The sequence below is a fragment of the Suncus etruscus genome, chromosome 17 (genome assembly GCF_024139225.1).
Source record: "Suncus etruscus isolate mSunEtr1 chromosome 17, mSunEtr1.pri.cur, whole genome shotgun sequence".
NCBI lineage: Eukaryota > Metazoa > Chordata > Mammalia > Eulipotyphla > Soricidae > Suncus > Suncus etruscus.
Genome location: NC_064864.1, coordinates 579536 through 603848, shown reverse-complemented (window position 1 = coordinate 603848; position 24313 = coordinate 579536). Strand labels below are relative to the sequence as shown.

The 24313-nt window shown below is 52.4% G+C and overlaps 1 protein-coding gene across 1 annotated transcript in view; it reads left to right on the top strand.

The window, feature by feature from the left end:
* The window catches only part of COL13A1 (collagen type XIII alpha 1 chain), a 126687-nt gene that overhangs the window by 37275 nt on the left and 65099 nt on the right, over positions 1–24313 (top strand). Inside the window, exons 3-4 of the mRNA XM_049790509.1 lie at positions 12836–12843; positions 23354–23380. Of these exons, the coding sequence (XP_049646466.1) occupies positions 12836–12843; positions 23354–23380 (35 nt within the window). The remainder of the gene's footprint in view (positions 1–12835; positions 12844–23353; positions 23381–24313) is intronic.

Sequence of the window (24313 nt, the reverse complement as noted above, 5' to 3'; positions counted from 1 at the left end):
CTGTGCTATTGCTCTGCCCCAGAGTCTTTTTCTTGTCTTTCTGTTATATTTATTCATTTTATTTGATGCCACAACCGACCATGCTCAGGGATTACTCCTGGCTCAGTGCTCAGAACTTACTCCTGGCAGGATTGGAGGGCCATATGGGGTACTGGGGGTCGAACCCTAGTCGGCCACGTGCAAGGCGGGTACTCTCTCTGCTGTGCTATGGCTCCAGCCCTACCCAGCCCCAGTGCTTTGCCGGCAGTAGCTGTTCCTACTATTGTGGTCATGTATTGTCTACATCGTATTCAGGGCTAGTGGCACCTCCTCTCTCCTGGGACCTCACCTGTCCCAGGCAGCCACCTGCAATTCTGGAGCACTCTTGGATGGAGGTTTGGTCCCTGCCAGGCAACTGAGCTGACCTCCGGGAATGTGGGCATCAGCTGCCCTGAGCCATCCCTATGCCAGGGACATGGAAGCCTGAGTGAGGTCTGGAGTCAAGAGCGGAGCTGGGAGGACCATGCGAGGCCGCCTGATCATGTGCTCATCTTATTAGGGGCTGTTGGCACATCTGGGCGGGATTAAGGGACTGAGACTGAGAATGAGGAGGAGGCAGATGAGTGGCCCCTAGTTTGCGAGTAGCCAGGCTGTGAGCACAGTTTGGAAGCGAGTCCACATGGCCGACTGACCAGGACCTTGGCTGAATGTCTGTGTATCAGCCACACGGTGCCACATGGCTCGGGACAGAGGGTCAGGTTCAGAGCTCTCGAAGGGGCCTCTGCTGTGCTCTCTGAACCGGGTTTTCCTCCTAGAGGAAGAAGATGACAAGCTCACCCCGAAAGGCGAGGGTCCCCCAGAGACCCAGGGCAGCACACAGGGCTCCGATTCCAGGCTCCAGCCAATGAGGCCCTTCCTGTGTCCGCCCCACTTGGAGCTGTCTCCTGAGCTGGGTGTTCCTTGGGGTCCCGCCGTGCCCAGGGCCACAGGGACGCTGCTCTGAAACAAGCAGGGCCCGGGCCAATTAGGGGCCCTGGGAAGCTGAGAGGTGGGAAGGGAAGGAAGTGGGGGTGGGCAAGGGAGCCGCTAGGCCAGACACTTACTGTCCTCCTGGAACCCTGGAGCTGGCATGGTCCCACAGAGCTGGCCCAGCCCGGCAGGCGGCCAGGTCGTTGGTTGGGGCAGAGACCAGACCAGGCAAATCTACCGCCAACACCCTCCGAGCCCCTGCCCTGCCCTGCCCTGTCCTGAGCCTGCAGGATTAGTTCTTGGTCCTCCTCCGTAGAAGAGAAACTTGGAGGCGACCAGGGTTCAGCAGCCACCCTGGATTCTCTCTGCATGTACCAGGGCTGAGCCAGTGACCCGAAGCCTAGGAACTGGGGAGATGCGGGTCCCCAGAAGTGTCTAGAAATAATTCAGAGCACGTGGCTTTGTCAGGTCACAGGAAACTCCCCTCTTCCCAGTCAGCCTGACTTTTGAGGACATTTTTTGGGAGGGGGAGCAGGCTGAATATCAACAGGGGGCTCCACTTCTACCTCTCAGTCAAATTACTCCCCAAATCTGGGCTCTTGGAGCTTCCAGTGCACTGAGGAAGACCAAAGCCAAGCTCCATTCACTGGTCTTGATGCTCTCGCCCCTCCTGTGCCCTCTCTCCTTTCGTCCCCCCTCCTCTCAAGCCAATCGCTGCTTCCTTTCCTCTCTGGAAAGGAAAGCCTCTCTCTCTACTCAGTGCTCTGGGGCAAAGCCTCTCTACTCAGCACTCATTCACAGGCCATCCGAGGCCACTGCCTCTGGCCACGAGTGACTCCTGAACATGGAAATGTGACCAGTGACTCACATTATTTCATTTTAGTTCACTGACATGAACTAAGAGGCAATGAGCAGCTGCCCAGGACAGTCACAGCACCAGCCTGTCCATTTCTTCGCCATCCTCTGCTTCTCCTCACCAGCAGTCCAGAGGTTGCAGTCTGGATGCGGCGATGGGCCTCTGGATTCTCTCTCTCCAGCTCCTCTGTACTTTAGTGCCTGCTCCAACCTCACACCCTCGGAAAGGCCTTTCTACACTCCCTAAGCTGGAACCTTTGCCATGGCCCTCAATGCCAGCCTGCCACACTCCCTCTGATTTCTGAAACTTGTCAAGAGTAACATCTGTGAGCGAGCTATCATTTGCATGACTCACCCTGCGACTGCCAGGGCCCCTCGTTAGCCTCATCACCTGCCTGATGCTCCCAGAAGACCCCACGAGGGGCGTTTCCCCCACATTCTGCATGAGCGCATTCAAGACAAGTCAGTGGTTGACTCATCTAAGGGCACATGGCACCTCTCAGAGACTAAACCTAGAGTCTTTTTTTTTTTTTTTTTTTTTTTGGTTTTTGGGCCACACCCGGCAGTGCTCAGGGGTTACTCCTGGCTGTCTGCTCAGAAATAGCTCCTGGCAGGCACGGGGACCCTATGGGACACCGGGATTCGAACCAACCACTTTTGGTCCTGGATCGGCTGCTTGCAAGGCAAACACCGCTGTGCTCTCTCTCCGGGCCCTAAACCTAGAGTCTTAATATATCCTGGATCCTCGACTCGTAAAGCCAAGGGCTCTGTTGCAGCGAGTGGGTGGCTGAGCTAGGCTAGGCTGGCCCAGGAATATGTCTCTAGCTCTGGACGTGGGCACTGAGCCTGCAGCTCTGTGGATCCCTCCCAGGGGCTGGAAGGTGGCCTGGGGTGCTGGGTGGGGAGCAGAGGGGAGGGGGGCGATGCTCTCCTCCAAGGTAGCCTCGGAGGCTGGGGCCCCGGCCAGGACCAGGGCTGCTGGGCTGTTTATTGTGCTTTCCTGGTGCCTGCGGCAAAGGGACCAGAGCTCTGCAGACCACCCAGCCTTTCCCTTTCGCCCTGCCCCCAAAGCTCTGGCCTGGGGCTGCCCAGCTGTGGAGAAGGGGGTGTCAAGGGGGTCCTGTGGATCTACAACAGTGGGGAGGGGCTTCCCTGCTTGGGAATCAGCACCTGATAGCATAGCCTGACCACCACCACCCCCAGGGTTACTCCACCCCCTCCATCAGGCAGCATCTTCTCTTAATTAGAGCCAGGCCAGGCCTCCTGTCGGGAAGGGACATTCCGTGAGGAGGGCAGCGGCCCAGGACTCTTTGCTCTCCTCCTCAGGCCTCCCTCGGTCCCTTTTTCTGGAGCCTTCCCACCCGCCTCCCCTGCTGACCAGGCTTATGGGCTTGAAGGAGTGTTGGACCAGGAGCCAGAAAGTCAAGGCTCAAGCTAAGGAGGCCTCGCTTTCTTCCTGGGTGACCCAGAATAAGCTCTTAATCTCCAAGTCCCCAAACACAGTATTCCAAACACACTCAAGCATTTACACAGGAGAGTGAAAAAGCGCCAGAGTCGGGGCCGGGTGGTGACACTAAAGGTAAGGTGCCTGCCTTGCCTGCGCTAGCCTTGGACGGACCGCGGTTCGATCCCCCGGTGTCCCATATGGTCCCCCAAGCCAGGAGCGACTTCTGAGCACATAGCCAGGAGTAACCCCTGAGCATTACTGGGTGTGGCCCAAAAATCAAAAAAAAAAAAAAAAAGTGCCAGAGTCCTGACTACGAAAGACATTTAGCCCAGAATGTCAGGTTGGCCTGATGGTCCCATGTTCCAAGCCTCAGAAAATCATTTAGCAAAAGCACACAGAGACAGGCAGCAGTGTTGGGGCTGGAGAGATAACACAGTGGTAGGACATTTGCCTTGCACATAGCCAACACAGGACAGACCCCGATTCAATTCCGGACATCCTATATGGTGTCCGTCCCCCACCCCCCCCCAGGCTGCCAGGGGCAATTTCTGAGCACAGAAGCCAGGAGTTACTTCGGAGCACCACCGGGTGTGGCCTAAAAACCAAAAGAAGAGAGACAGGCAGCATTACAGAACCGGGAAACACAATTGAAATATCCAGGTAGTCACATGCCCAGATTACAGAGGTCCCCATATATGATGCCGCCACGTTAACTATATGTGGGCAGCTGTGGACATGTGGACACGCTCTGCGAAGGTGCCACTGGCCTGTTCCATGCTGGCCTTTTTCAGCTCTGCCACGGTAGGGCCTGATTTCCACTCCCCTGACATGTGGGAGATCCTCAGAGGGGAGGAGAGAAAACAGTCTCGGGCGTGTGTGAGACAGGGCTAGGGAATTAGAGGAGGTGCTTTTCTTTCACAGAATGTTCTTTAATGTTCTTAAAGAGCTATTTGAACAATAAATAAATGTCAGAAAAACACTTCTTTTTTTTTTTTTTAAAGCAAAGCCAAGTGTAAGATCCAAAGTGTTTCACTGTTCTGGGCTCAGATGTCTCCAGTTCTTTCACTCCAGCCCTCCATCGCCCCAACACGCACGTAAGCTTGAGGTGAAACTGCCAGCTCCAACCAGCCGTCCTGTCCTGCCTACTAATCGCATCCCTGCAGTTTCCATCTGGCTTTCTCTTGGACACGTTCGAGGCCTTTCTCCCTTCCAAGATAGTGCCTTCCAGATCTTTCTTCTTGCCCCCAGACTCTGGGCAGTGTTTCGATATCCTCACTTATGAAAATGCTTTCGTTTGTAGCGAGGCTGAGACTTCGTCAGGTGCCAAATCTGTTTCCTGACAGGGGCCAGCTCTGGCTGACTGACCGAGGCTGCCAAAAGTACAAAGGCAGCACCAAAATAGACCCGTCCTGTCTGCCCTGGGCCCTAAATGGGAAAGTAGGGCCATGCGCCCCGAGGACTTGCTCTTCCAGAATCATCTGGTACTAACGTTGGATGCTGACATCTGAGCTCTCAACTCAAGCCAGCTGGTGCTTCCCTGGGGAATCTTGGGAACGGGGCTACTCCAAGCCGGAGGGCAGAGACGCAGCCAGCTCTCCCGGCAGTGAGCTGGTGGAGAAAGAGAAGGGATTTGAAGTCGGGTGGACCCAGAACATAATCCTTGTGCCTTTGTCGATTAGTTCTTCAGCCTTTGGCTGTCTATGTGGCCATACATAAGATGCATCGGGAAGATTGGAAATGTGTCAAGATAGCATAGTATCTATGCCAGGCCCTTGGTAAACTTTTCTGGTCGTTATGAGGTTTTGAGGGTTTGGGGGTGCCATTCAGGTAGGTGGAGAAGAGGTAGGTGGGATCACATTCTTTACTCCTCGGCTCCCTGGCCCACACCTCCATCTTAGTCAGGCTTCTGCAGGCAATAACCCAGTTCCTAGAGGCATACGAGGGGTGGGGGGCAGGGAGGGTGAAGAGAGAAGCACAAATTCCACTTGATTACACCATCTAAGTTAAGACAGTCAACATTTATGTCCAAGCATAAGAACATAATCACATTGTTTCACCGGATTACGCCATTCTAGGTGAGAACACTCTACATTAAGTCCAAGTATAACATGTAGTGATTCCAAATCAAGTATATATTTTTAACTATGTGCAATTAAGAGAAAGATTTGAAGGTCAGGGAGATAGCCTGAAGGAATGGAGCATGTACTTTGCATGCTCGAGGCCCCAGTTTTGATGTCCAGTATGGCCCGGCCACTACTCCTGACACCACTAGCCTAATCGTTGAGCCTGAATCAGAACTAGAGAGGCCTCTTGATAAATAAGTCAGGGATTCTAAATAGCAAATAAATATTAAATAACAAATAAGTTAGTGGCTTCAAATAAGAAATAATAAGTGGGGTAGGAGAGATAGCATGGAGGTAAGGCGTTTGCCTTGCATGCAGAAGGACGATGGTTCAAACCCCGGCATCCCATATGGTACCCCAAGCCTGCTAGGATGATTTCTGAGAGTAGTAACCACCGAGTGCTGCCAGGTGTGACCCAAAAACCAAAAAATAAAAATAAAAATGGAAATAATAGGTGAATAAGTCAATGATTTTTTTTTTTTTTTGGTTTTTGGTTTTTGGTTTTTGGGCCACACCCGGTAGTGCTCAGGGGTTACTCTTGGCTGTCTGCTCAGAAATAGCTCCTAGCAGGCACGGGAAGGGGGGGGGGACCCTATGGGACACCGGGATTCGAACCGACCACCTTTGGTCCTGGATCGGCTGCTTGCAAGGCAAACGCCGCTGTGCTATCTCTCCGGGCCCATAAGTCAATGATTTTATTTTAAAAGACAGTTAAGCTCCTCAGCAATTATTAGCTAATCCCAACACGCCCCCCCACCCTGTTTTTCACACCTTCACTTCCAGGCCTGAGCATTCTCATTTTCCTGCTATCTTGAGGCTGGGCCCTTGTGCGGTGCTTGTCGCCAAGCATTGTCTGTGCTTCCCAGCTGTGCAGAGAGGGGGAGGGATGGGACCTCAGTGCACCCCCAAACCGCAGAACCAAGTGCCTGTTAGCTGGCTAATGCTGACCCCCAAATGCCAGTGCAGTGGGTACCAGTCCCCTGCACTGATATAACTTCTTCCTTCGTGCGGGGGCGTGCCCTGCCATGCAGCTGTGAGACCATGCACTCACGGGCTTTCACTGAGGCGCACGAGGACCGGCTCCGGGCATGGGTGCTGTGCACTGTAGATGGATGGGGGCTGGGCAGAGTCATCTCCATGCTTTATCAGATTCATAGGGAAATCAGAAGGCTTTGCACGAGTGATCAAAATGTGGGGTTTGGGGCCAGAGAGATAGCACAGCAGGAGGGCGTTTGCCTTGCACGCAGCCGATCCAGGTCGGACCTTGGTTCAATCCCAGTGTCCCCTATGGTCCCCCAAGCCAGGAGCGATTTCTGAGTGCATAGCCAGGAGTAACCCCTGAACGTCATAGGGTGTGACCCATAAAGCAAAAAAAAAAAAAATGTGGGGCTTATCTTGAATATTTTCCAGATCTGCTCTTAATCCGCATCTCTAGCAGGCAGGCCTGGTTGGGGATATTGAGCAGCCACAAGCGAACCCCAAGACTTTTCACTGCCCTCCTTCCTCGAGCCCCTGGCCTGCTTTTCTCACTTCTGTTCCTTCCCTCGGTGTCAGCGGCTCTGACATTCGTGCTTCTTGTCTCCTTCAGTTCCTCTGGAGGAAGAGACTTGTGCCCACCCACACCACAGGGACTTGGCATCCACACACGGAAATGGGATTGTTTTGAGGGCTTGGGAGAGAAAAGAGCCTGCTCCGGGTAGAGTGGGTGAAATCAAAGACAACTGCCTGGAGGAAATGGCAGCATACTGGGGAATGGAAGAGGGAAGTGGGAAGCCGCACTTGTTCAACTGCTGATTTCTTGGGATGGTCCTGGGTGTGGCTGGCACAGGGCAGGAAGTGAATCTCCTGTGGCAGGATCTCACCTCTTCTAGAAAATTCCATCACAAGGGACCAACCAGGTCAGGGGGGACTCCAGATGTGGATGAAAATAGAGTTAACAAGTCATGGCCGGCCAAGTGTGGGTTCACCTCCGCTCTGACTTATTTCTACCCTGACACATAACGCTCACATAGAGAGAGCCTCTTCACATCCCCTAAGCTCACTGCCCCCCTCTGTTCCTAAAGCCTGGCCCCCCCAACCCCATTCCCTTGCCAGGGGAGGCCCATGCAGGAAATGCAGCTGAGAACAATGCTTGCCCTTGGCCTGGATCTGCAAGACTGGACCCGAGTCTCCCCGGCAGGGCCTCTTCCTGAGATCTGCTCACTCAGATTCCTTGTTCTGACCCCAACCTGGAAGTGGCTGGGGCCCGAGGAAGCAAGAAAATGCGTCATTTGTCCCCCATTCAAAGCCAATGACTCCAGCCCTAGACATAGAGAGTCTCCAGCCCTGGCCATCCGGCTGCCTTATCTCCACATGCCCTGGCCCTCTATCCCCTTTGGTTCAGCCTATCTCTGGATCTGTTTCCTCATCAAGGGGAGCATCTTATGAGATCAGCCACTTAGGGTTCGGCATGACCACGGCTGTGAAATATTCAGAAGGGAGCCTGTGTTTGCCTTGGGAGACTCCTCAAGAACGAGCTATGTCTGGGGCAAAATCGCAGGAGGGTCCTCTAGGCCTCTGGGTTTCTAGTCCCCTGGGCCAAGGTGTCATTGTGTTCCAAGTCAGCCCTTAGAACTGTTACACTCCTCCCTCTCCACTGCTTACCCTAACCCGGGATGATCTGAAAGACAGGGCCTATAGACTCCCAGCATTTCTCAAAATTCAGCCAGCTCCAAATGTATCATTTTCTGTCCCTTTTTCCGGAAAAGGACAGAGGTACTCAGAGTAAGCTACTTGCCTGAGGTTCAAACCAAGAGTAAATAACAGTAGAGATTTGGGGACCAGAGAGATAATAGAACAGACCTTACACTAGTGCCTATGGGCTCCTGAGCACAGAGCGAGGAGTTAGCCCTGAGCACCATTGGGAATGGCCCCAAATTTGATAAAGCAAAGGAAAGATGAGAGAGGAGAAAAGAGAGAAGGACAGAGGAATAGCCGGGGATTTGAACCCAGGAGTGACTCCATAATTCAAATTCTTTTTTTGTCTGTTTTATTTTGTTTTGTTTCTGGGCACTCAGCGGTGCTCAGAACTCACTCCTGGCAGTGCTCAAGGGACCTGGATGCCAGGGATCAAACCCTAGTCAGCCATGTGCAAGGCAAGCACTCTACCTGCTATACTCTCTCCATAGCCCACAAACTCTTTTTTTTCTTTTTTGGTAAATTTTGTAATTTTTTGGGTTTTTTTTTTTGGGGGGGCCACACCCAGCGGTGCTCAGGGGTTACTCCTGGCTGTCTGCTCAGAAATAGCTCCTGGCAGGCACGGGGGACCCTATGGGACACCGGGATTCGAACCAACCACCTTTGGTCCTGGATCGGCTGCTTGCAAGGCAAACGCCGCTGTGCTATCTCTCCGGGCCCATTTTGTAATATTTCAAGTCACATTGATGAGACACTTGATAGGGATACAATTTGCTTATATTCTGGCATCACAATTTGTTTTGAGTAAAGCTGGAAAACAAATAACAATCTGCATAATGAAACCATGGAGAGTAAATTGCTGTCATTCACCAGAAGTATCTATACCATTTTGACTTACAATTTAAATTCATTCAAGTTTATTTCCTTCCTTACCCCAACTGAATAATGCTTTTGATTTATGCTTGTCATTTTGTGTCATATAAAATAAAGCATTCTAGTAAGAGGAGAAACACTTTGTCAAATATTACGTGAAACATTTTCTTCAATATGCACAAACTCTTTTTATTTTTTTTCCTGAATTTTATCTTAGGGCCACATACTTGGCTGTCGTCAGGGATCACTCCTGCTGGTTCCCAGGGGACCATGTGAGGTGCTGGGGATTGAACACGGGTTGACTTGTGCAAGTCAAGCATCTTCCCTGCTTTGCTATCTCTCTGGTCGCCACAATCAGCTCTGGACCGGAGACCAGTTGCATAAGCAGAAGGATTAGAGTAGCCCAGTGGGGCTTCTGCTCTTCAGAACTCATGGAAGGGACTGGGCAGGTTCAGGCCCTGTAAGACCCACCTTCAGAAGCCTGCAACCCTCTTGGCCTCTAGAATGAAGACCTACATGGCTGTGAAGGCCAAGACTTGGCAGCAGCCCCAGGGCTGTGACAATGGTGCTGGCCCCAGTGACTTTCCTTGGGAACCTCTTGGTGGTGCAAGATCCTGAGTCGAGAGCGAGGTCTGGAGTCAGCGGGGACGAGTCTAGAGGTCTGCAGGGTGTCTGTGCAAACCTGAGCATGGGACTGGCAGGAGGGTCTCTGAGTTCCCTGAAGCCTCAGGCCTTACCCACATAAAGTGGGAGCTTCCGCTGTTGCTTCTGCTTTCCGGGCTGTTCTGTGTGCCAAAGGACCCAGGAGCCTGAGGAGTCACTGGAAAGCCTGTGCAGGGGAGTGGCCCAGCCCTGCCCAGAATGCCCAGATAGAAGCTTGCTGGTAGGGACCCCTGATGAAGACAGGAGAGCGGCTCTTAGGACTGGGATCTCAGGGGTTGGAGAGATAGCACCGCGGTAGGGAGTTTGCCTTGCATGAGGCCAACCAGGGACAGACCCAGATTTGATCCCCCTGGCATCCCAATCCCAGCCTGCCAGGGAGGATTTCTGAGTGCAGAAACCAGGCGTGACCCCTGAGCGCCACTGGGTGTGGCCCAGAAACCAACCAGTCAATCAATAAAGTTTTAAAAAAATTAAAGATTGGGGGCTCTACTCCAAGGCTGACTGACTCTGGGGGTTCCCCCTCCATATGGGAGGTTGTGATAGAGTAAGAGGCAACAGCCAGAAGAGTTCTGCCAGCTGGAGAAGGTGCTCGGGCCCCGCGGTGGCATGTCAGGGGAGTGTCATGGAGCTCTGAGTTAAGGGGGATCCCCAGAAACGTGCTGTGCCGAGGCACGATAGTGAGGGCACAGCAGACTTGGAGAGTTGAGAAGCCAACCCTGGGAGGAAGCAAAGAGGCCAGTGTGGTGTGAAGAGACATGGGCCACATACATGCATGCCCCACAAGTGTGCATACAATAATACATGTATACATGTAACATGGACATGGACCATGTGTCCAATTGCATACACATAGCACGCACAACTCTCTTCTCCACACACTGTACTCCACTCTGCCTCTGCAGAACGAGAACCATCCCAGCTGCAGCCAACAACTCCCCTTCCATGCTCGGCACCCCAGTCCCTGCCCAGGGAACACCCTCACCCTTCCAACTCCTACTCTCAGCAAGACAGTCTCCATTCCAGGCACTCAGGTGGGGAGCGAGGACATGAAAAGGGACAAACTCCAGGGTGACAGTGGTCTTGGCAAGGGCAGAATGGTCGGAACCTGTGAGGCTAGACCTACAAAGCCACTTCCTTCATCTGTGTCTGAGGGTGAAAATTGAGGAGATGAGGGGCCACGGGAGGAGACTGAGGACCAGTTGGTGGGACAGGGTGGGCACATGCAGGAAACCAGATTGGGGATCACATTAAGGAAAAGGTTGAGAAACATTGTCCTGAACATTGGGGGCTTCTGGGCATGAGCTGAGGGACAAGGGCTCCCCATTCCTCACTGGTCCCTATTCCTCGGTGCGTGCGCCACGACCTATGTGCCAACCTGGGTCTCTGAGAGGGAGCAGGACAGGGCTGCAGTGGATGCCCATCCTGGCAGGGCTGTGCCTGTGAAGCCAGATGCCAGCCACTGTCCCTCCATCTCTGCCAGCATCCTTTTCCCCCAAAAGCCATCTAATAAGTCAGATTTAGCCCCTGGTGCTTTGCCTGCTGGGTTCCCTGGGCCTGGATCCCAAACAATCTGGTTCCAAAGGCTGACTGCTAGGTCCCCATCAGTCATACATGTGGACTGAGGGAAGCCGTGTTGGGGAGCCTCAAGACGAATCTGTGATTGATTAGCAATGTCTGCCAAGCCTACAGGAGGAGAGAGAGAATGGCCTGTGTGATTCTTAACAACCGTCCATTCCCCTGGGGACCTGGCAGAAAGAGAGGAGATGTCTTGTGGCTGAGAGACAGCGTCAGGGGACAGATCCGAGCCGCCATGTGTTGAGAAATAGTTAACAATTGTCTCTTGGCATGGGGGGAGGAGCGGCCCTGCTTTGTAGCTTTTGCCAGTTTCTGTGGTGCGAAGACACCCCGTGGCCCACCTCCAGGAGCCACCGAACGCTGAGTGGGGGATATGGGTGAACTCTCAGCTCACGTGAGGCTCAGAGACCAGCTGGCTCCAGCACAGCTCGGGCTGTGGAGTTGGAGATGTTTTCTAAGAAACATAAAGCCAGCCCTGAAGCTCTCTCTCCCAGGGTCAGGCAACCACACGAGGTTGGGGGTGGGGGGAGTGTCGAACTAGATTCGGGAGCCAGCCCGGAGCAACCATGAGTGACAGGCGAGCTTGTCCCTTTCCAAGTCTCGCTTCCTGGTGGGGCAGTGGAGGCTGGTTGTGGTGAAGCTCCAGGAGAGCAAAGGGCCCTGTCATTCACAGGGCTGCATTTGTTAGACCAGCTACAGGGGGCACTGAATGCAGACAGTCTGCCCCAGCAATGAGGCCTGGTCCTCCAGGAAGGCCGAATCCCTGCCCCGGGCTGGAAGGGAGCAGGGTTCCTTCTCTTTGATGTCAACCTCAAAGCACAAAGTCTGTCTCTGAGCCCCGAGTTTCCTGCACAGCACATAGGCTTGTCACTGACCAATTTGTTTCGATGGTTTTGAGCTGTCCTGCCACTGTTTCCCTCTGCCCTGCTCCTTCAGGAAGAGGTTCTTGCCTTATTATTGTTTTATTTAATATATTTTTATTTAAACACCTTGATTACATACATGATTGTGTTGTTTGGGTTTCAGTCATGTAAAGAACACCCCCCATCACCAGTGCAACATTCCCATCACCAATGTCCCAAGTCTCCCTGCTCCCCACCCAACCCCCGCCTGTATTCTAGACAGGCTTTCTATTCCTTCATACATTCTCATTATTAGGATAGTTCAAAATGTAGTTATTTCTCTAACAAAACTCATCCCTGTTTGTGGTGAGCTTCATAAGGTGAGCTGTAACTTCCAGCCCTTCTCTCTTTTGTGTCTGAAAATTATTATTGCAATAATGTCTTTCATTTTTCTTAAAACCCATAGATGAGTGAGACCATTCTGCATTTCTCTCTCTCTCTCTCTCTCTCTCTCTCTCTCTCTCTCTCTCACTTATTTCACTCAGCATAATAGATTCCATGTACATTCATGTATAGGAAAATTTTATGACTTCATCTCTCCTGACAGCTGCCTGTCCTCTGTGCTGTGCTGCATTTTCGGCCTGATTTCATCCTGTGTGTGGCTCATCTGCAGACGGCTTATTATTGTTCTTGTGTTTCTTCTCACCCGCCCCGGCAGGGACCCTAGGGTTCTCCAGAGGTTGTTGTCACTGCTGGGATAGCATCAGGCAGTCTGGGCTCAGTGTAGCTGCTCAGAAGCATATTAGCTCAGCAGGAGGAATGCAGGCCTTCAGCTCCCCCAGTCTCTGTGTTTTCTCTGCAGAATGGGGGTGAATATTAATAGTGATGGCCACTTTGCCAGGCTGACCAGGGCCATAACATTTTAGTAGTGTGACAGGCGCACTAAATGATCTGTCGATGAACCATTATTTGTCTTGTGTGGTCTTGTGTGGAGCAGATCAGGCTAAACTTCAGATGAATATGAACCCCAACTTGACCCAGCTTGGGGTGGCGTGAGGTGGATGGAGGTACTTGGCCAGGGCTGTGTCGTGGCTCTTGGGGACCCCAGAGATAGGCTTGTCTCCTAGGCCAGGATGGACTTTCTCCTTAATGGCCCAAACCCAAGTCTTCTCCTGAAGCTACGCATTGTGGGATATTCCTCAATAGCTCCATTGGTACCCACTGGGGACCAGAAGTCGCCTTCCAGTGGACTCCAACAAAAATCTCTCCAGCTACTACCAATTCTCCTGAGCAACCACATCACCCCTGTCTGAGAAGAGCCTGGTACAATGAATCAGTGTTGGACAGGGAGACCCATGGCAGAGCTGGATGGGATTAGGTAGCCCAGCAGTAGTAGACAGAGAGCTGTGGGCTGCTGGGTGCTCAGTGATCCAGCAGGGAAGACTGGGGCACTGTGACACTGAAGCCAGGCACTCCACATAGCTGTGACCATTCTACAGACCAGCCTAGGATGCAGGTGTGTGCAGGAGCTCACCATCAAGGGGGTGGCCCCTAAAACTAGGCTGTCTCCTTGTCACCCCCTTGCACTCTCAGCACTCCCATCTAGAGTCACAGTCAGAGCTGGGACACACATCTAGACTCTAAGGAACAAGGAAGCCAATACAGAAAAGTCTGGGAAAAAAAAAAAAGAAAAAGAAAAGAGGGGCCGGCGAGGTGGCGCTAGAGATAAGGTGTCTGCCTTGCAAGCGCTAGCTAAGGAAAGATCGTGAATGTGGTTCGATCCCCCGGCGTCCCATATGGTCCCCCAAGCCAGGGGCAATTTCTGAGTGCTTAGCCAGGAGTAACCCCTGAGCATCAAATGGGTGTGGCCCGAAAAATAAAAAAAAGAAAAGAAAAGAAAAGTCTGGGAGATGGCTTGATCCCTCCTCTGTGGAGTAAGGCTAAGAATGAGGCATCTTGGCCTGGTTATGGTAAAGCTTCAAGGTTCTATGAGAATGACCAAACTTAGCTTCACTCAGGCCACAAAATGCATTAGGTCCTCGCTTATCACCATCAACAGGCTGCAGTGGCTCAAAGCAAATTGAGAATAACGAGAACATTCTGGAATAAGGTCAGTCTACTTGAGTTGGCCAGGATTGTTTTAAGAAAACTGTGCTGAGGGATCCAAGCAATAATTAATGTATAGGAGGCTGGTCTTGCACGCAGTCAACCCAGGTTCCACTGCCGGCATTCTGAATGGTCTCTTGGTGTCACCAGGAGTAATATTTGAGTACAGAATCAGGAATAACCCCTGAGTACCATTGGGTGTGGTCCCCAAACCGTAGAAAACAAGCAAACAAAAACCAACCAAAGAAATGTTGAATGAAAGAAGGGTTCTTCGAGGGTGTGAGGCTCTCTGTGTGTCAGCCCACAACCAACTCTCCGCTCGTCAATCTTGCTCCCTCAGATTTTTTGATTCTCTCTTATTCTTGGGAATTGCTCCAGCTTTCTATACAGGAAACTGTTGACTTCTCGGGGAGAGGAAATGAGTTATTCATCTCGATATCACTAGCTCTCAGATAGCTTGGGGCCTTATTGATTTCGGGTGTTTGCTAAATGAAGTCTTCCTTCCTCAAAGAAATCACTTGCTTGAGGCCTGCTTTGTGGCCCACCATGACACAGGCCACCTTTGTTCCTTTTTGTTGAATGAATGAATGAACCAGCAGGCATGACCTGGACACCTCCCAGGATCTTCTCTGGGTGTCATTTCCTCCATGTCTCTTCAAGAGGGATAGATGGAGTCGATCAAACCCAGATCCATGTGGGAGGGGGGAGACCCTCAGCGCACAGGATGTCTGCTTCTAGAGCACACCCTCCTATCACCCACTACACAGTGGCCCTGACGTGGTCACTAGGCTCCCTGGACTTTAGCTTTCCCATTTGGTACCAGGGACTTGGAGATGCTTCTGGATGATTCTATCCATTGATGATAGGTTAGTCGAGCATGGCCAAGTGGCCATAGGGAGGACATTCCTCAGCAGGGACAGGCTAGGCTGAATGTCACAGAGCTTCTGGCCAGTGGAAGTTGGCACGTGGGCAGTTAAATTTTCTAGGGGAACCAGGGAATCATCATAGCCAGGTATAGACCTGAAAATTTCAGGAAGCTATTTAATAAAAAGGATGGGGCCAGAGTGATGGTGCAGCGGTAACGCATTTGCCTTGCACGCAACTGACCCAGGACGGACCGTGGTTCCATCCCCCACATCCAAGCCAGGAGCGATTTCTGAGCACACAGCCAGGAGTAACCCCTGAGCATCACTGGGTGTGGCCCAAATATCAAAAACAAAAAAAATCATAGTTATTTAGCGTCTAAGATGTATAATTTGGGGGCCCCAGATTCAGACAGATGACAGAAAATCATGCCCACCGACCCCCACCTCCAGAAACAAAGTCAGGATGATTTGTGGGAAGAGAGAAAGAAAGTGAGGTTAAAGAGTCTTGATAAAAGGGCTGATTCCAGTTAACTAGCTTAAACTATTCTTACCCAGACCTAATTGGTGACTAATTTCTTAGAGCCGGGGATTTAAGCGGAACTTGGCTGATTCTACACTTCAGCTGAAAATCCTCTAATTATCAGCTCTCTTGACAAGGAGGGCTTTGCAAACAATCACCTGCATGCTGGTTTCTGAAAACAATTGTCTTTAGCACAGTGGAAAGGTCCTTGGTTCTGTGCAAAGGTCTTTGGAACAGTTCAAGGAGACAGAGCCATTTCTCCATAATGGTCCCTGGCTCCCGTTTGAAAATGGCTTCGCTGATGTCAACAACTCATATGAAGGAGAAAAGTTTGGGCCCGGAGAGATAGCACAGTGGCGTTTGCCTTGCAAGCAGCCGATCCAGGACCAAAGGTGGTTGGTTCGAATCCCGGTGTCCCATATGGTCCCTGTGCCTGCCAGGAGCTATTTCTGAGCAGACAGCCAGGAGTAACCCCTGAGCACCGCCGGGTGTGGCCCCCCCCAAAAAAAGAAAAGTTTGTTACTGGAAGTCTTCTTTTAAAATGACCGTCCCATTTCTCTTCCCTTGCCTGTTTCCAAATCAGCTAACAAATAGGGATTTTCTTGGTCCCAAAGCCTAAGGGGCAAATGAAGTAGGAAAGGAGAAGTTTGGCAGAGTCAAACTCCCCTGTAAAATCAAGGAGACTCATCAAAGTGAGATTGGAGGCCTAAATAATAGTGCAGAATTTAAAGACCTATCCTGTCCTGTCCTGTCTAAGGCCAGAGATTCAGGTACTTACTCGCATGCAGCCCACCCCAGTTTCATCCCTACCATTGCCATTTAAGCAGATATGACCAACCTCCCTTCCCCACCAAGAAAAGGGAACATGATACATGGGGCATGGAAGGAATCAGAAGCAGAACAAGGCAGATAGCCGAGTGAGAGGGTGAAAAAGATCTAGTTCTTCAGGTAGTTTGGAGTGGGGCCACTTTCTGAGTGAGTGATGTAGAGAGTTCTTTAAGGGGCTTGGTCCTTGTGTGCCTGAGTCTCCCTGTCTGAGAGTGGGGAGACCAGAACAGAATCTGGGTGGCATTAAAAACATCCAGAATTGGGGCCGGAGAGATAGCACAGTGGTAGGGCTTTTACCTTGCATGCAGCTAATCCAGGACAGTTGGTGGTTCAAATCCCGGCTTTCCATATGGTCCCTTGTGCCTGCCAGGAGCAATTTCTGAACACAGAGCCAGGAGTAACCCCTGAGCACCGCCGAGTGTGGCCCCAAAACAAAAACAAACAAACAAACGAAAACATCCAGAATCACCATAGTTTACATGAAACTTTGACTTGTTCATAAATCTGTCCATAATTTAGTTAGTCCAAAAAAAAAAAAAAAAGAAGTCAACAAAATGGACTGGAAAGATGATACCTGGGTATGATCCGCCACATCCTCTGTGGTTCCCTGAGCACCTCCAGGAACGATCCTTGGGTGCAGAGAGCCTCGTGGTTCAACTCCTCCCCTCCCCCACATAAAAACCCATCCGCAAGAGAGCTGGTCACATCAGAACACAGCGAAGTTTGTGGTCCATGATCTAAACTCTGATTTCTTCAGTTGAATTCATTCCACCTCAGGGAAACTAGAACAGCCCCCTCGTGGGCCTTCGCAAAAGGGCCAGCTGGCGAGACACGTGCCATGGAGCCAGTGTGTCCCCAGCATCTGCCACACTGGGTTCCAGGGCCCTCACAGGGCGGGGGCACAAATGCCTGCCTGCCTGTGACTGACCCATCCTATTGCAATGCCGGTGCCCACAAGGACACGCCCGCCAGCCTTGGGCCACAGGCTTTCCATGTGGGCTGCCTCTCTAGCACCAGGGAGCCATATTTTAAGATTCTGGGTGACATTCCCTGGGCCCTCAGCCTGATGACTCCCAGATGCCGTTTCGCTCCCTCTGCCTGCCCTGCCACTGGCATACAGGCTCCTTAGCCTTTCCCAGTCACTTCTCTGTTGGAATTACTATTTGCCCTCGTAACTCAGTGGCCTCACAGGGACTAGCATGAAAGAGGCTGTTTCCTCCTAATTGGGGACCAGGATGTGGAAGCTGGCAGGGGATGGAGGGGAGAAGGAGGCCAACTTGGGGAACTGGAGGAGCACGGGAGATGTTTTCTGGTGGGGGGCAAAAGGGGACGGAGAGATAGCACAGCAGTAGGGCCTTTGCCTTGCATGCGGCCAACCCAAGACAGACGGTGGTTGGATTCCTGGCATCCCACGGGGTCCCTCAAGCCTGCCAGGAGCGATTTCTGACCGCAGAGCCAGGAGTAACCCCTGAGCTCTGCTAGGTGTGACTCCCCTACACACACACACACACACACACACACACACACAAAAGAGCAAAGGGGGCAGATATGGGGAGTGGCGGTCCAGGGTCCAGGTCATCTCGGGACAGGGCAGATGCCCTGAGGGTCTTAGTCAAGACTCCTCTCCTCTTCAAGTTCTCATCTCTCTTCTGACCCCTGACTCAGTCTCCTCAGTGCCATGTGGGGAACCTTTGAATTTGATCAGTAAGGAGATAGCTCTATTGTGGGGGACCCTGCGGGGAAGAGGGAGAAAAGAAAGAGGCTCAGCAGGGCGGGGCGGGCGGGGGGCTCAGCTGTAAAGGTGGGCGGTGAGAAAAGCACCGTGGGCAGCTGACCCAGGAGGACAGAAACGCTGACTCACCGCCTCTTGAAAGGCAGGACTGCCGATAACAAGAGCCGAGAGCCTCAGGGAGTGCAGCTTCTGAGAGGGGCTCCCCTCCTCTCTCTGCAGTGCCCCACAAAGCCTGAGCTGCAGAAGGGGTTGTTAGGGACGCAGGGCTTCTGGTCCCCTGGGCCAGGCCTCTGTGTGTGCGACCCAGTCATGACAAGGAAGGAGGAGGGCCAGGCTAATGCCTGCTTCTCGTCCAGCGGGAAACCCCCCAACTCCTGACAGGAAAACTCACTAGGCAGTCCCCCTTGTGACGGTTAAACTCATTGACAGACTCCTCTCTCGACAGGGAATGCACCAACAGACCCCGCTCCTGACACCGGAACTCACTGCCCTTCTCTCTCTCTCTCTCTCTTTCAGGACTGCCTGTAAGTACCTCCTGCATCTGTCTCCACTGCAGAGATCCTGTGCCCTGTGGTAACTGGTCCGGGTTGGGGACACTGAGACTGGCATGCCCTGCCCTCCAGGAATGCCCTCCCCGACCCTCTGATGGTGTTTCAAAGAATGCCCACCCCCACACAAACACACAGGGTCAGAAGAGGTCTAGGCCTTCTACCCTGGGCAGGTCAGGTCCTAGATTCAGTGAAAGACAGGCTTGTCCCTCAGTAAGCCCAGCTCCTGGGTCTACCCCCCCCCCCCGCCCCCACTTTGGAAGCACAGAAGAAAGTGTCATTTCTGCTCACTGCCTGCCCTGGGTGTCTGAAAAGGGAACAGGGCAGCTGGACCTGGGACTGTGGGGGTGGCGGTGGTGGTTTGGGGTTGGGGGGCTTCTTCCCCACTGTGGGGGTAGTGACCTCCTGTCCACATGGCCCTGGCAGGAGGCAGTGGCACTGGGGATTTTATGTGAGAGGGCCGTGGGCTGGTGTTGGCGAGAGAAGCACAGAGATTATAGGGGAGCTGGGGGCATCGTGAGGCCCAGGGTGGGGCAGGTGGGGGAGCCCCTCCCACAGAACCTGAGACGGGCCCAAGGCTAGAGAAGAGAGCCCAGAAGAATGGGACAGTGCGGAGAATGGAGCTGCGTCCTTGAGGGCAGCATTTGATATCCCAGCAGAGGCCCCAGCAGAGGCTACTGTGGAGAGCCGGGCCTGGAGCCGAGGCGCAGAGCGCAGCATCAGATCTTTCTCCGGTGCCTGAAAGCGGCCATTTCCATATTGTTCCTGAGATAAGAGCAGGATTTAATGCCCGTCTGTGGCCTGCAAGGAACCAAGGAGCTCATGTCTGCCGTCCTGTCTGGGCCCAGAGAGCCGTGCTCACCTCGGTGCCTGAAAGCGGGTCTAGTGGCCCATCTCAGGGCCTCGTCAACCATCTGGAATTTTCTCTGCAGTGGGTCACTCCACAGCCCACCTGCTGCCAATGAGCTAAACAATCCCTCTTGGGGGCAAAAGAGCCCTCACCTCCTGCACCCCTGGGACCTCAGTGCTGCATGTCTGCCCTTCGGGTCATAGGCCTTCCTTCCAGGAGCCTCATGTCTTCTGAGGGTATAGCTTACCTCCCTAGGACTCCCCACCCCTGACAGAGCTGCCTATCCAGGGAGTGAGCAAAACGGAGAGTTTAACACTCCTCCCTGGCCACCATCCGAACCCTGTGGGCAGGGAGGAGCCCACATCCACCCTTTCAGCCTGCCACACGAGACTTCCAACTTGGCCTCCCCTGGCTTGAAGCAGCGAGGAGGGCAGGGGGGTGATCGGAAGCCAGCCAGGCCGGCCTGGTCCCTCTAGTCTACAGGCAGACTAACTATCTGCAGCCAGCGGGGGGCCAGGTCTGAAGATGGCAGCTGGGGCCTTGCCTGGCCACTCCCCTCTGGGGTTCTTCTCAGGGGCCCTGACTGGGGAACAGGTGTGTGTGCCCGTCAAGAAGGACTCTGGCATCCTAATGCCACCTACCGCCTCCTTGCGCTTCACGTGTTGCTTTGTCCCCTGTGGGAGCCTGTACTCAGGCTGATGGCGCCATTGCAGAGAGGACTTTAGCAATGGGATCTGTGAGGTGGAGAGAGGTGAGTGAGGCAGCTGGCTTTTTCTTCCTCTGGAGAAACACGGGAGCTTGGGCCTCCTGCTGCCTGAATCATGAATGGGATTCATGATGAAATCTGGGGCCACTTGGCTCTGTTGGGCACTTCTGTGCTTCCCAGCAGTAGTATACCCACCAAACACTGTAGTTCTAGCTGTGCGACCTTTCTCAACCTCTGTTCCTCAGTATCCTCGTCTGAGAAATGGGGATAGCGATAGCTTCTGCCTCAGAAGCTATTTTCTTTTACTTAAAATAAAATATTCCAGAGGCCAGAGCGATAGTAGGGTGCTTGCCTTGTATATGGCTAATTTTTAGAACCCCATACAGTCAGTCCCCTGAGCCCATGCCAGGATCCCTGAGCACAGCAACCAGGAATATAACTCCTGAGCACTACTGGGTATGGCCCAAAAACCAAAAAAAAAAAAAAAAAAAAGAAATCGCCCCTGGTAGGCACAGGGGACCATATGGGATGCTGGGATTAGAACCACCATCCTTCTGCATGAAAGGTAAACGCCTTACCTCCATGCTATCTCTCCGGCCCCCCCAAAAATTTTTTTTAATTATTCCTAAGAATGGGGGACTTTTCTAAATGATAACCTGCTGGTTGTCTTTTGTTTTAAGGGAGAAGTGACTATTCTACTTGTCTTTATTTATAATTATTTCACTTTTGTTTGTTTGTTTGTTTGGGGGACACACCCAGTGGTGCTCAGTGGTTACTCCTGGCTCTGTGCTCAGAAATGACCCCTGGTAGGCTCGGGGGATCATATGGGATGTTGGTCATCGAATCCGGGCCAGCACGTGCAAGGCAAAGTCCTCCCTGCTGTGCTATCATTCCAGCCTCTTTGCTTATATCTGCCCCAACTTATTTCAAGAAACATTTTAGGGGGTGAGTCATGAATTAGAAAAGGAATCGGTTGGGTGGTGGGAGCCAGGGCCCTGTGCTGAGGGCCCCATGGGGTTCTATGCTCTGAGAGGGCCTTGGCGTTTCTTTGAGGAAATAGAGGAGACAGAGCTGGCCTGCGTGAGCTCAGAGCGCCCCTGCCGTCTGGGTGAAGCACTGCAGGCCTTGAACAGAAGAAATTTCTGTACCCCAAGGGGCCCTGGCCCCAGGCCAGCTGCTCCGTGCTGGTGGACACCAGGGGATGGCTAGAAGGCAGAGGGAGCGGGTTTGGGTCTGCACCCAGACTCTGATGAAAGAACATGCCGGTTCCTGGGCTGGCTTGGGCTGGGGGGAGGCTAGGAAGAGCAAGAAGCCGGTTCCTCCACTTCTGAGTCTTCCTGGAGGCCACTCAGAGTAGCGACATGTCTGAGAGCAATGCATCTGTGAAAACACAATGCCTCTTGCTTGGGAGCCAGTGTTCTAGCCAAATCCTCAGCAAAATTCAGCAGAGGGAAGGAGACAGAAATGAGACATGGGGCTGGAGAGATAGCACAACGGTAGGGTGTTGGCCTTGCAAGTGGATGACCCAGGACTGACCTGGGTTCGATTCCTGGCATCCTATATGGTTCCCCTAGCCTGCCAGGAGCAATTTCTGAGTGCAAAGCCAGGAGTAACCCCTGAGTGCCACTGGGTGTGGCCCAAAAACAAAACAAACAAACAAAAATTGAAACATGTCCAGGAGACACTGCCCAGCCTCCCTAAGGACCCCTAAGCTGGGCTTTTGGCAAGGGGTTCACTAGGGAACAAGAGTGAGCATGTCTGACTGACTCTCCCTGCTGTGGAGAGGCCTGTAACCAACCATTGAGCACCTTGACACATTCCCCTGTCTGTGGGAGAAGCTGGGTGCTGTGTAGGGAGAGATGTTCCCTGGGCCCCTCCAGTCCCCTAAAGCTCGTTTACCCCAAATCTTTTCAGCCCCTTGCCTTCCTCACTCCTTACCCCCATGCACTTTGCTAACCTCTGATCTGGACACAAATGTGATTTCTCTCCCCTTTACAAGATGAGGAAACTGAGGAAACTTTACAAGATGAGGAAACTGGCCAGGCAACTGGTCCAAAAGGTCATTGAAGTGGTAGAGCCAGGATTTGTACCCAGGCAGCTGACTCGGGCTCATAACTCAGCCCTGCTGTGCACCAAAGCCAGACTCCTGTCTCTCCTAACCCTGCCCCCGTCAGGCTAGCCCAGCTTCAGAAACTCTTCCAGCTCCGGGAGCAGTTTCTCAGCCATTCTCTGGAACCATCTAGAACCATCTAGGGGTCCTCAAACTTTTTAAACAGGGGTCCAGTTCACTGTCCCTCAGACTATTGGAGGGTCTGATTATACTAAAAACAAAACTTAGGAACGAATTCTTATGCACACTGCATAGATCTTATTTTGCAATGAAGAAACAAAACAGATACAAATACAATATGTGGCCCGTGGGCCACTGTTTGAGGGCCACTGATCTAGAAGCTCAGAGCACACAGCTTTCCCAGATCTGCTGGCCTTCAAGCTGACTCCTTTGCATATTCCTATGGTGACAAGAATTCTGTTCCGGGCCCAGAGAGATAGCACAGTGGTGTTTGCCTTGCAAGCAGCAGATCCAGGACCAAAGGTGGTTGGTTCGAATCCCGGTGTCCCATATGGTCCCCCGTGCCTGCCGGGAGCTATTTCTGGGTTAGACAGCCAGGAGTAACCCCTGAGCACCGCCGGGTGTGGCCCAAAAAAACAAAAAACAAAAAAAGAATTCTTTTCCAAAGTTCTGCTCTTTTCTTCTTTGTGGGGATGTTTTACATCATCCTATGGATCCAGCCCATGCCTTCCAACAGCAGTGCCTACCCCATCCTACTGAGAGGGGTCTGAAGCCGGTGGAAGCCTGAAACAAGGAAGCCCCAGTGTTCCTCACTTTCCCCCACAAAGAGGGAGCGGCTCTCTAAGGATCCCCATCCACACTCCCACCTCCTATTCTCTCAGCTCAGATGTGGCAAGTGAATGTGTGAGTGAATCAATCAATGAGTGAATGAAAGAGCTAGTAGGTGAATGAGGGAATGAACTAGTGAGTGAATAAATAAACGTCAGAAGGGAAGTTTAGTAATCAAGACCTCCCTTCCCACGGTTTGCCAGTCACTGAGACTCATGACAGGGTGGGCTGCATGGCCCCATGGAGACTCTAATCACTCCCCTTATCAACTTCTCTCTCTTTCTCTTCTCTTTCAGGGCCCTCCTGGAAAGCCCGGCCTCCCGGTAAGCACTGTTCACTACTCCCTTCCTTTCTACTCTCTTTAGTCTTTTTCTCATGGGTGGTGGCTGTGTTGGGGGTTAGAGGGAGCAGAGGTGAGAGGTCACCCTCCAGAGTCGCTGAGGCTGAGGGTGACACTTCCTCAAGAACCAGGAGAGCCTTGCAAGTTGCTCATGAGCCTGCACTGGCCACTTCAACTCCTGGGTATTCCTCAGGGGTCTCCACTGCCAGGCTGCCAACCCTGGGGTGGGCGAGGGTATCCCACTGGGTTACTGGCTGGGCCTCTTGCAAACCCATAAGACCTCACCATTATCTCACAGCTGGCCTGTCCTCCCTGAAAAAGGAAAATTTGAGAATTCTCTTTCCCCTGCCATCATTTCTGAGCTGTGCCAAGGAATTGTGGAGACTTTGGTTCAAAAGCATACTCCTCTCTCTCTCTCTCTCTCTCTCTCTCTCTCTCTCTCTCTCTCTCTCTCTCTCTCTCTCTCTCTCTCTCTCACTCTCTATCTATAATGTTTATCCATCCATATATCTATCTGTCTATTTCTCTCTCTCACTGCCATCTTCCTATGCGCCAGCCACTGGGCTGTTCAGGCACTCTGTGAAATGGACTTTGTTGTTTCCACTTGATGGATAGGGAAAGTCTCATGGGTAAAGATAACCCTTGTTTGATAGTTCAGGCTGCAGCTATAAGCTATAGGAGCCTTTTCTACCACACAGAGGCCAGAGGGCTATTTCCTGTGCTGTGTTCGAGAACAACCTCTAAGGTCTTCTGAGACCCCTGAAGCAGTCCCAAGCATAGGAGCCTTGGTTTCTGTATTCCAAAGGCCCGTTCATGGGATGTGAGTGACTTTGGGAAAGATCCCAGGCTAGTCAGACTGATGTGGAGCACGCAGGGTGAGGTGGACTGGTAGAAAGTGAGGGAGCGAAATTGTTTC